Source organism: Buceros rhinoceros, unplaced genomic scaffold (genome assembly GCF_000710305.1).
Source record: "Buceros rhinoceros silvestris isolate BGI_N320 unplaced genomic scaffold, ASM71030v1 scaffold13490, whole genome shotgun sequence".
In the NCBI taxonomy this organism is placed as follows: domain Eukaryota; kingdom Metazoa; phylum Chordata; class Aves; order Bucerotiformes; family Bucerotidae; genus Buceros; species Buceros rhinoceros.
In genome coordinates, this window is record NW_010389104.1 from 11,187 (window position 1) to 23,345 (window position 12,159).

The 12,159-nt window shown below is 43.4% G+C and overlaps 1 protein-coding gene across 1 annotated transcript in view; it reads right to left on the reverse strand.

Moving 5' to 3' along the window:
* Positions 1 to 802: 802 nt before the first annotated feature.
* Positions 803 to 12,159, reverse strand: part of KLF7 (Kruppel-like factor 7 (ubiquitous)) — a gene marked incomplete at its 3' end in the record, with an annotated part of 29,523 nt that continues 18,166 nt past the window's right edge. Inside the window, exon 2 of the mRNA XM_010132923.1 lies at positions 803 to 1,415. Within this exon, the coding sequence (XP_010131225.1) occupies positions 803 to 1,415 (613 nt within the window). The remainder of the gene's footprint in view (positions 1,416 to 12,159) is intronic.

Below are 12,159 nucleotides of genomic sequence, written 5' to 3' on the forward strand. Positions count from 1 at the left end.
CAATGAACACCAGCCGAAAAGCTACTGGGGCCTTACGAACAAATGACAGAGAGTGGCTAAACCTAAGCCAATTCATATTGCTTCAAGACGCTTATCCAGCGGAGCTTATATGCAACATTAGTAAATATTACTCAAAACAACAGCCTGTCATCTTTCCATACATCCTATTCCTTCTCTACCTACACTATTCCACTGAAACTCCATGTCAATCTTAGAATAAGAAGAAATTAATTTCACCACCAGAGAAGTCCAAGATTGTGAGTATCTCAAGGGTATATGCAAGGTTACCTACACATATGCATCTGCACAGATGCTTTCTCATGCACGCATTATTCCTAAAACATGTCTCTCACATCTGAAACACATTTTCCTCTTTCCCCCTACCTATACAAAAGGCAACAAAAACATACCCATGTTATTTTCTTTTTGAAGCAACTGACACCTGAGTAAAATAAACATTAAGTTGTCTTGGGGAAGTGAGTGCCAAAAGCCCAAACTGGCATGCCCGCAGTTTTAACGTGAATGATACATCTACATCCCTTAGGTATCCTAAAATTACTTTGCACCAAGACCTGTAAGACATATGACACCCCAGCAGGTTAATGGTAGACAGTGAACTTCTCTGTTCTGTTGAGTAAGGTGTACGTTTGCTGGCCTACCATATTTTTTCACTGCCCTGTTTCATAGATAGAAGCTTGGTCTTTCAGGAGATTTTTTTTTTCTTTTCTAAATGAGAATAAAAGGAGATGGTTACAGTTAGGTGGCAGGAGGACAAGATGATAGAAGCATCCTACTCAAGTACCTGTATGAGTCCTCTGGTGAGCCTTTAAGTGGGAGCTTTTTGTATAAACCTTCCGGCATCCATTAAATTGACAGCGATGAACCCTCTTCTTGTTTTCTGGGGATGCTTCTGCCCCTGTACCTCCTTGTTCACTGTCACTCTGCCCGCCTTTTATTGTCCCTGCAGTTGCTGTTGCTACACCCACTTTCATTGAGCTGAGTGAAGTTTTCTTGGCCACCAGTTTCAACGTCACTGTGCCATCCACTGCTGAGAGAGTTTGTGAGGTTTTTACAAGGTGGCGGCTGAGTTCTGGAGAGGAAGGGGGTGTTAATGAGGTTACTGCATTGAGTTGGGCCTGATTGACAGCTGTGTAGCCTTCTGCGGAAGAGCTGGTGGACTGCAAGCTGAGGCACGTCTCAGACAGCAGCTTGTCCCGTGAAAGAATAATGTCCATGTTGGCGCTTTTGTCACACGTACTCGTCTCCACCGGTAAAAGGATTGGGTCCAGCCGTCGAATATTGTCCTCTGCATCTGGGGCTGAGGAAGCATGAAGGAAGCAATCCAAATCCTCACCAAAGGTCTCAGACATCTTCCGTGGTTCAGTCTGAAGGTATCGCTCCAACTCCAGGCATGTCTGCAGGAGGGAATGGGATAGGGGAGGGTGAGAAACAATTGTTAGAGATTACAGCATAGCTCCTACCTAGGGCAGGACAACATAGTAGTCCAGAGCCATTCAAAGACAGCACTCATGTATACCAGCACCTTCTCACAAGATGGTCCCACTTTGAAAGGCACGAGGACCTTGTCTGATGCTGTTCTGAGTCATAGTGTAGGAATATCCATGTACGGTAGCAGATATTATGGTAAAAGTGAAGATACGATGACCAGAAAGCATCTGCTGCACTTTTCCGAAAGTCTGTACGTTGTCCCATGGACACCAGGCCCTTTGCACCTTGAACTGTAACCTGGCCAACAGTCACTTTCATATGAAACTATCCTAATGGCACCATCACTTGGCCACATACAAACAAAATGTCACCTCTCCAAAGACCTGCTTCCTCTTCCTTCACAAACATTATCTTTCACACCAAACTGAACTCAGCATACTTGGCTGGGGCTCAATCTGTTCCTAAACCAGCACAATTTTGAAGTGCAGCATTTTAAGATACGAGACAGAGAAAAACTTCCAGTGACACCATAGTTTATTTAAAGGACCCAAGAGAAGGAAACATGCGACAGAAAAAAGGGACCTCTTGTCAGTTTTAGAGGGGTTTTGGCACATCTGGTCAAACAGGGCTTCCTGCATACAGGACACCAGACTTGCACACAAACACACAGAGGCATCTTACTAAAAAGTAAGTAAAGTTGCAGTCAAAGAGGCTGTCACATAAAAACACGTTCCTGCATCTCCACAGCTGTGATCATCAGCATGAGGATGGGGTGAGCCTCCTACCTGAATATACCTATTATGAGGTGCCCTGAGCTAGCCCAAATAAAGCCTCCAGGCACCATGACACTGCCCACTGTTCTCCATAACCAACATCATAAACTTGTATTGTTTATAAAAAGAGTTTGCTGCAGTTTGAGGAGCTTTTAATGGAGTTAATTAGAGCTATTGTTCATTTCTCACTGCCTGAAAGGCTAGCTTGTTTAATACCACTGTGATTCTACAGGACTTGGAGAAAGAGACATTCTAACTAATAGTTTTAAGAAGCCTCTAAAAACTACTCCTCAGAGAATACTTCGAGAGATATTAGGAAAGGCCTGAAGGTGGAACACTTATCAGTTAGTACTTGCCTTAAGCAACCTTTCTGTTTTCTTTTTAAAGTGCATTTTTGGGACCATGAAGAATGGCTTTAGCTCAGGATCTGGTCTCTCCCCAGACAAATCCTAACAGTTCCAATGTACACCATAGTCTTTCAGGAAAACCAGCCCCCCAACAGGACAGGCAATGCTTTTGGATTCTCCATATCATGTAAATTGGGCTTTCTGACCCACTTAGCCTTCACTCAGTGGGACAGAAACAGGTTTAGGGGCCTAATAAATAAAAGGCATCCAAAGGAAAGAGCAAGCACAATCACAAATCAGGGGTGGAAAGGGGAACCAAAAAAACCAAAAACAAACAACAAAAAAACCCAAAAAAACCCAACTCCCAAAAAAGAGAAAGAGACACAGGGACTCAATGCCATTAAATCTGATGACAGTGACATGAAATTTCAATTGCTGTGGGATCAGAAAGCTACGCACTGGCTCCAGGCTACCCGTGGCGGGGGGCAAGCAGGAGGTGCTGCTCCTTTAAGGCATCACTACCCCATGACAACAATAGTGGGCCTGACAGTTTTTTCTGGCTTTACCATTAATTTTCCATAAAGAGCAGTTTCCCAATGAGTCCTTTTCAGGCAAAGCCTGATGCTTCAGAAACCTGTAATTATTCCTGGCTCCCCCCTCCCGCAGCCATTGCACCTGTGCCATTTCAAGACACCAGCTGGTCACGTCTTGCCTTCTGCCTCTGAAATCCAAAACCAGTGGATCAAGCCCATCTCCCCATAGTGGGGGGGAGGAAGAACGACTCAAAGAAACAATATAATGCAGTCCCTCCCTCCCACCCCCCTCAGCCTCTCCACCAAGTCAATAGGGGGGAAGAGCCTAGCAACGCTGAGCCAGAAAAGCCCTTCACTTAATCTGCATGGCAGACAAAGCCTGGCGAGGGGTTACGGCCACGGCCCTTCCTTTACCCCCTGCCAGGGCCCTACCTGCTGCTGCATTTGCCAGAGCAGGCAATTGCCAGCAGAAACAAAGCGCCTTTCCCCATATGCACTTCCCAGCTTCTGCCAAGTACCTCATGCGACCTTCCCTTCTCCTAGCCCAAATCACCCACGGCGTGGTGAGGCAGGGTTTTGAAACCAGCCTGCTTTTTAACTCCTGCGCTGGTAAAACAATTTTTAGGCCAACTAAGTCCACCCCCTTGTCCTGAGCTCTAACCTGGAGAAACCAGTCAGGCTGAGTCCAACAAGCTCCACACTCCAGCCCAGTGGACCGTCAGAAGGGGCAGGAGAGTTCTTTGGTCTCCATTCCCACAAAATTATTTGATAGTGAGTGCATCAAAAACTACCAATTTTTTTGTGGGAGCAGCAGGATATTGACCACTATCCACAGAGATATGAACACAAAAAGCTGAATTCAGATGATGGTGAACCCTGTAGATCAACTACTTCTTCCACTACCACCCTGGCAGGAAAATGGTCCAAGGATACCTAAGATGGGAGCAAGCTGCTCTTGTCGTAGTTCCATTGGAGGTCTGGCTTCTCCTTAACCACGCATGCAAGAGAGGAGGAGCTTTGTATAATGGCTGTAATACATGTCACATGCAACATTAAGTAGATCTATTCTTTGGTTGCTATGTTGGAGGCAACTTGGAGGGCATTAAACTTTCCAACTCAGTGCCTGTAGCAATAAAGACTTAAAAAATTGCAATGGGAAAAGGAAGATGGCTCCCTTCAGGAACACAAGAAGAAGATCTGTAAGATTGCTGTTTGCTGTCAAGCCAGTGTCACAGGCTAGGGATAAAAAGTGACCCAATACGTCAACCCATCTGCCCTGATTAACAAGGGTCATTCTCCTTGCACCTTGCTCCTCAATTTAGCCAGTTAAAATAAATGAAGATTCATGCCTGGCAAATAATAGGATGTGACTTTGCAAGACCACACATACTTCCAGAAAGCCAGCTAGAAAAGCATGGCAGGCTGGCGTGGGGAATCACGACAAGGCCATAATCTCATATTTCATTTTTGGATACAATCGCAAAAAAGGCTCACTTTCCCAGCAGAGGCACATTTCCATCACCTACAAGAAATGCTGTCTGTTTCCTGCCTGCACACCAGTAACTCAAAACATCTCTTTGGTCCCCAAATTATACTATCATCTCAGTCCTGTGGGACACATATAGCAGCAGAATGTATGTAAACTGCACACCATGACATTTCTTGTTAGTCATTTCAGGGTTTGCAGTAGCACTGATCCAGGGAAATTCAGCGTTCAGTATGTCTGTCAATTCACAACAGTATGACCTCTAATCTACCTGGATTCTTACCTCTGAAGCTCTTCTAAAGCTCATCTACTGAAAACAAAGATTATTTACCAAACACATTGAGTATGTTCACCACTATGAAATAAAACACAAGAGAAACACAGCATGTGCCTCTGATAGTAGAGATGTGATACACGTGTACCATTTCCAGCAGAGCTCAGCACTCACCTACTTCTGCAGCACCAGAAATCAAGACAGTTTTGCTACACTGCAACAACAAGATAAACTCTAGGCCTTCCAAACCCTCCCGGATTTGCAGATGCTTGGTTTAGGTCAAAGAGCCTAAGTTTTAAGGTGCTTTTAGCAGTCCAGGATAAAGTGCAACCCAGAACATTTAAAATCCAGATATGAAGAAGCTGGAGTCACCAGTCATGATGCTGATGTTCGATGACTTCACTCTCCCCCAGCAAGCAACCAGCAGAAAGGCTCTAGCTGCGACCACCACCGTCATCAACGTGCCAAGCTTCAAGGTACTGCAGATACCTGATGTATCTGTCTCCCCTTCAGAGAATGATGGAGGAAAGACATGTGCATAGGGCAGGGGTATCTGCAGGGACACGAGTTTGGCATCTAGGTCCAGGTTCAGACAGCTCTGGAAAACCTAATTCCAACTGATGACCCAAAACGAACTCTTGGTTCCCAGGATATAAAAACTAAACTTGCTCCAGCGAATTGCATAGAATTGGCCTTGACTGGCAGCCATGCTGTGTATCAGAATTTGACCCATACATACGGGCTTTTGAAAAATCACAGTTCACTTCGGAAGTACCTGCCTATGCTGTGAACAGCACTCAAACTCCTGGGTATTTTGCCCAGCCAAAGACAGGACAACATGGCAACAGTAAAGTTTTGCCAAGGGTAAAACAAAGCCCTAACATTTACAATGATTTTAGAACAGAAACTTGGGGAAGACACCTTTATCAACATGTTCCTGGGTTCCTCTGTTTTAGTGATGCCGAAGTATTTTACAACATCTTGATTTTGAATTTTTCTAGCAGATTATGGGAAGTTCTTATCTGGAAGTGCTAGTTACTTCTAAGTGCCATTTTACTGTAGATATAATTGGACATCAAGCATCGATCGTGGAAGTTATCCAAAACCTAATTAAGAAGTTGAATACTTAGATCAGGCTGTGACAGAGAATGAAAATGTCAAATGTGTTTGATAGGCAGGTCTGATCTACCAGCTCTGTTTACAAAACTTCAATGAATTCTCTTTGCAACATAGTTTATACAAGCAAAGCAGAATTATACATGCAATGGTGAAGGTCAAATTTCAACCTCCCTTATGACCTCATTGCTGGCATGTAAAAAAAAGGTCTCAACTCTAACTTTAAATAATTGTGAAAGTCTCAAGACTGCAAAGGAAGAGAAAATACGCTCAACCTGAAGGCAATCTAAAACAATAATTCTAAGATTAGTGCCACCGTAATTCACGCAAGCTCAGAGCAAACAGTGGCACCAGCAGTGCCTGGTGTCAGCGTTTCATCCTTCAGCAGAACAGCGAAAGCTTTAAGCTACGTTGGCACTTGCATTGCTGATGCCAAAGGCAGATACTGAACTGGACAGATACTGAAGTTAAGAGGAATAACATATTCAAAACTCACCTGCCTTCCCTGAAATGCCACGCTGGTTTTATCCTTAACCCTAAAACAACGTTTGAAAGATGCATCTTCTTCCCACTGCCAAAAGCCTTCATTACTTCCTGAACAACAACAAAACCCAATACTCTTCCCATCTATTCCAAGATTGTCATCTGTTCCCACCCAGCTGCCAAACCCTCCAGCTTTTCCTTTTGGCAACCTCTACTGGGCAGTTGCTAGTTGTCAAAAAGCTGCAGCACATCAGAAGCTGAACATTTGGGACAGCATAAAATAAACAGAATTTTAGTATTAAAGTAAGTAGTCTCATAAAATACACTTGGGAAAACCACAGTCTGAAATGAATGAATAATAAGAAAAAGTTTCAGGCGATAGAAAATAATTTCTATTGCAAAGAATTTAAGACAAAACTTCTAGTCATGTGCCAGCACATCTCCCGTACCTGCTATACAGTTCATTGAGAAAACAGACAGCTAAACCCATTTTTCAGGTACAGCAATAAGATCCTTAATGACAGCTAACTTGTGGTAAATATCTGCATGCTGTTCTTAGTCCCTTGTATATATGAAGCTAATCAACTTAACTGTATGCTCAACAAACAGGCTTTTCTCAAGAGCAAAAAGCAGTCACGCACACAGTCAACAAAGATCATCTGACATGCAAAGACTTGTTTTCCTGTGGCAAATTCACCATACGTCTGAGCCCCCCCCTAACATCCACTGAAGGGGTCTCACTAGCCAACAGAGCCTGCCACGGACAAGTCTGTTAACTCCTGACTATGCTACACACAACTCCAGCCTCTGTTTGCAAATTTCTTCAATGTGATAATGGTCTGTGTCTATTTCTCCCCCTGGTCTCAGCCCCAGGAACTAACCTTTAAGGAAATGTATTTAGCCAAACCAGCCCTTTCACTTGACTCATGCACAACAGCACTCTCAATGAACACCCTCCCACCACGACCCAGGTGGCTTTCTCCCTGGATGTTCTCCGTAGCATTTTTCTTCAGAGCATAAAAGATGCTGAAATCAGAAGCCTTAACCACATTCAGCAAAGACACATGTTAATGTTTAAAGTTCTGCAGATTTACTCAAGGGACAGAATCACTACGTGCGTATAAACACAAGCCACTTTCCCGTTGCTCTGAGGCATGATGTAACCAGGGTTATCAAAGACTTTGATCAGCTTCTAACGCTAAAGGATCAAAACCAATTTTGCCATAAATTAAAAACGGGTAGTAAACCAGATGTCTCAAACAGAAAAAAAGCCTGAACTCATAACTCTAACCAAGGAATCAAAAATCAAGATTTGTTCCAAAACTTAGTGATATTGAAATATAGCTTATCTGACAAATATTCTTTTAAATGGACAAGCCAAATCTGTTCACTAAAAACCTGCGGTATTTAGGCTGTAAGCATAGAGAATTTCAGTGCACTGATGTGAGATATTGAACAAAGGACTGCAGCTAAGCGTGGTTGAATTTGATAGGCATCTAGATTAAAAAAAAAAAAGGATGAAAGAAATCTGCAAACACTCAACCAGGGCTTTGGAGGGCTTCTGTTGTTTTTTGACTGTTTAATAAAGATAGAAAAAATATCTGCAACTAGTCACAACAACAAAAAATAGCATCAATGTCAGCAAAGGATTAAGGATAGCCAAATCAAGGATTCAAAAGTACAGGCAGCCCATTGTGCTAGTATCAAAATAGATAAAACCCATGTGTGCTTTTACACCAGCACATGCCCTGCATGCTGCCATGCAGTCCAGACAGCAAGTGGCCACACAACAATCATCTGAGAAATTATATATATATGTAACATAAGTGTGTTTCAAAATTTTTCTGAAGAGATCATTTATTTATGTAACAACCCTGGATAGCTTTGAGTAAGCTGGCTAGTGGCCCTCACTGCAAACTTCTCTCCAAACTTCATGAAGCGTGTATTTAACCTGTTGCCGTCTGGTTTGCAAGCAGCTTTAATTTAGCATTCATTAGAAATAGCAAAAAGGCACAATCAGCTCCTTGGATTGCCAGTTCTAGCTTCCACTGAAATCAAAGGGTCAGGTTCAAAGCATGCCCCAGAGTGTGGTAAACTTCTCACAGGAAATGGATATGCAAGAGCAAATGCTGACGGCTGTGGAATGTACAAAGCAAAGCAATATTTTAGGTCTCGATCCTCAATTAAGATTCAGCCTTACAAAGCAGTGCAGTGGGGTTACACAGTAGAAATGGATTCCTTGTAATTACTCTGGATAGGATCATGAATGAAAAAACTGGACTCTTTAGAGATGTTTCTCTGCCATCTAGAGAGAGCTTAACATTTCCTTCTCGGCAGCTGACACAAATGTATACACCAGTTGTGCTTGCTCACTTTCAGGCAACAGCATAATCATAAGCATAATTCTTCACAATTAGCATCTAAATCAAACCTGGAGATGTGATCAATACACTCAATACATGGTATGTTTCATAAGAGTCCTGGGTCATGAGTCATCTCATCTGCTCTGACCTAAAAATATATTAAACAAAAGGATGCATAACACTGAATTCCTATCCCAAAAACACGCAATTCCTCACTCTGTGCGATCAACACTTTTTGCACTGGGACTACTGTATCTACCCTGCACACGATGCCCATTCATTATCACATCTCATAGCTCAAAAAACCTTTTGTGTGTTCCCTTTTGTATTATTTTTGGCTGTGGAGAGGAAGAGGTGGGGACCTGTCTGGGAAACAGGAAGCAGTAGGAAGGAGGGGAATGTGTTGTAGAATAAGGGCAGAACAAAAAAGAATAAAAGAGCATTTATACCATTTCTAAATTATAATAGATGTGTAGGACCAAAGCCGGCCTCCAGCCATGAAGGGAGCCGTGGGCTGTTTGGCTGAAGTTTAAACTTTAACGTGAGCACAGCAACTGTCCAAACACATTTACAAAAAGACATTTGCTGCTTTTTTCTTTGAATTTTTTTTTTAATCATTTGGGCAATTTGTTATCTTACAAGAGCAAAAGATGTATGTGCTACCGTGATAAATATGCCAGTCTGGGCAAGGAAAAGAGAAGACAACAGATTTGAGTTTTCCCATTGCACCGAGATAAAAAAACCTCAGCTGGAAACAAAGCAATAGGAAGCACAACCGGATTCTCAGCTGGGGTAAATCAGCACAGAGCAGTCCTGATTTCATAGTTCCTGTTTATATCAGCTGAGGACCTCACCAACACTCAAACTCCATGAAATTCTGCTCTTGATTAGCACCAATTAGCTCGGTGGTTTACGTGAAGAAGAATTTGACATATTCTTTGACGGCTGGAGATGGTTATTTTGTACTACAAATCTCATCTACTTTATTAGGAACAATGTGACCCAAATGGAAAAATGGGAAGAATTTAAAAACACCACCAACTTTTTTTTCTTTTTTCTTTTTTCTTTTTTTTTTTTGGTAAATTTGGGCAGTCTGTATAGAGGTCTTCGCAAACTGGTTCCTGCCACTACCGGCCAGAGTTTTCATTATCTATGCACAGAAACAAGACCCTTCATGCTTGAATGTCCCACTGCAGGTGAACTTGCCTCTCATGCAAAAGCCCAGTGCCCTCCAAAGGATACTACCTTACAGCCAAGTAAGTGTAAGAAAAACAGTGTTTTTCTGTTGATTTTCTTTCCTACGTTGCTCTGCCAAGGCACTTGTTCCAAAACTCTAGCCACCAGGGATTTTGATCAGCCTCAGATCTCACAGGCAGTGCACTCGCACTGCTACACACTCTGATAAAAGCAGCATGGTCCTCCTTAAAAGCAATTTGCTAGAGAACATTGCTAAAGTGCGTGCCAGTGTTGGCCCAACCACTCAGAAGCAACCCCAGCAGCTGCCCACAGGCATCTGAGGAGACCTGAATCCCCAAAATGGATTAGATCAAACAAAAAGGAGATCTGGCAGGGCCTTTTGTGGATATCAATAGCAACACAAGGTGTGCTGTCAGAACCGCATGAGGCACTGCTCACTCCTCATGAGAAATCGCCTCGTGTCAGCATGCTTTCCAGCAGGCTGTACGGCTACAGCTGCAGCACAGCACACGAAGCCAAGAGATCCCAGTAAGTGCCCTGTCATTTATTGACTTGAGAAAGATCGGCAGGTCAGATCACCAGCTGCTCAGAGTCAGTACACCTCTGTGAGCCAACTTACACAAGCACAGCTCTTATGCTGGCTCACTTTCTTCAGTCTGTTGACTATGAACACCCACCCAGTTGTTATGGATTTTAATATGCTGCAATATGAAAGTGCTACTCCAGGACAAAGTTATTAATAGCAAAGCAGCCAGAAAGTAGCCTAGAAGGAATGCAATGTTTTGGTATTCCTGGAAAATATGACAACTTCCCAGCGTCCAAGCAGCCACCATGGTTAATTCCAGATGTTTCTGTGCACAAGACTGTCTTTTGTTAGAGGAGCTAACTACATGATGAACCACCATGACATGCCATCATAGAAATGTCCTGTATGGGTACCTGCAGACTCCCAAGTCTGCAGAGACTACAGTGAGGAAAGAGCCAAAGGGTGGTTCTTTGTTACTCTAAGTAAGAGTAAACAGGCTGGTGAAAAGAAGAGGCTGGGCGCTGTGATGAAGCATCAGCAGAAAGAGGCCAGGGAAGCTCTAGTCTCCCTGAAGGAGATGAAGGATGGCACGGGACCTGTTCGAGCCCTGCTCAGAAACCTGTCTGACTCCAGGAGCTCAGAGAGGCTTTTCTTTTCATCCTCTCTTCCCTCACATGCACCCTCTCCTTCCCTTGTTTGTTCATGCTGTATCTCCTCAGCAACACTCTTTAGGTGGCCAGGAGCCTTGCAGTCAAGGCAATTCACTGTCCCTTTTCATGTTCTCTCTTAAACCTTCTGTTTCTCCTGGCAAAATATCCTGAGAAACGTATTGGAGAATACTGTGCAAAATCACCAGACCCTGCCCCAAGTTTATGTTTGCACCTTTCCTCCTGAAATTAGCTTGGAGGGTTCCTAAATTAATTCCAGATACATCACTGAACAAAACACTCATCACAACCTTGTGGAGATACCAGATGAAGGCATCTCTCCACTGGCAAGACTTTTAGCACCCCTTCTGCCTGCATCTGTACTGCAGAGAGGCTCTCCATGAGGCCTTCAGCTTTCCAGCCCCATCCCTAAGTATCCTCCTTGAGCAAACCAAATGAAACTTGACACTGTGTCTTTCCCTAATATGAAAAGGCCCAAATGGTGAGGCCAGGAATTGGAAGACATCACATTCATGGCACTACAGCCTTATCCATTAAATTGCCATAGACAGCTCCAGCTCACTACCAAAAATGTACTGCAGGGAACTGCAGTCCCTCACCACTCTCCAGAAAGGGAAAAAACAAAACCCACCTGCCAACAAGAAAAAGAGGAAACATATTGCAGTCATCATAATCCCAACAGCGCACATTTTATCTGGCTGTTTTCCAACTCAGATGTTTCAAAAATGTAGTTAGTTTACCTTAAGTGTCCTATTTTCCCCAATTTCTCTTTTCCACTCTATTTAATCCTAGATAGCATCTGCAGAGATAAGCCTGCCTTTGTGGGTTGCCTGTATACCACTCCTTCCCTCTATTGTCTTTCTGAGATGGGATGGAAGTCTCCAATGTCACAGCTGGGAAGACTGCAGCCAGGCTCTCTTGGCTTGGTTTGTGGGAAGGGGAAG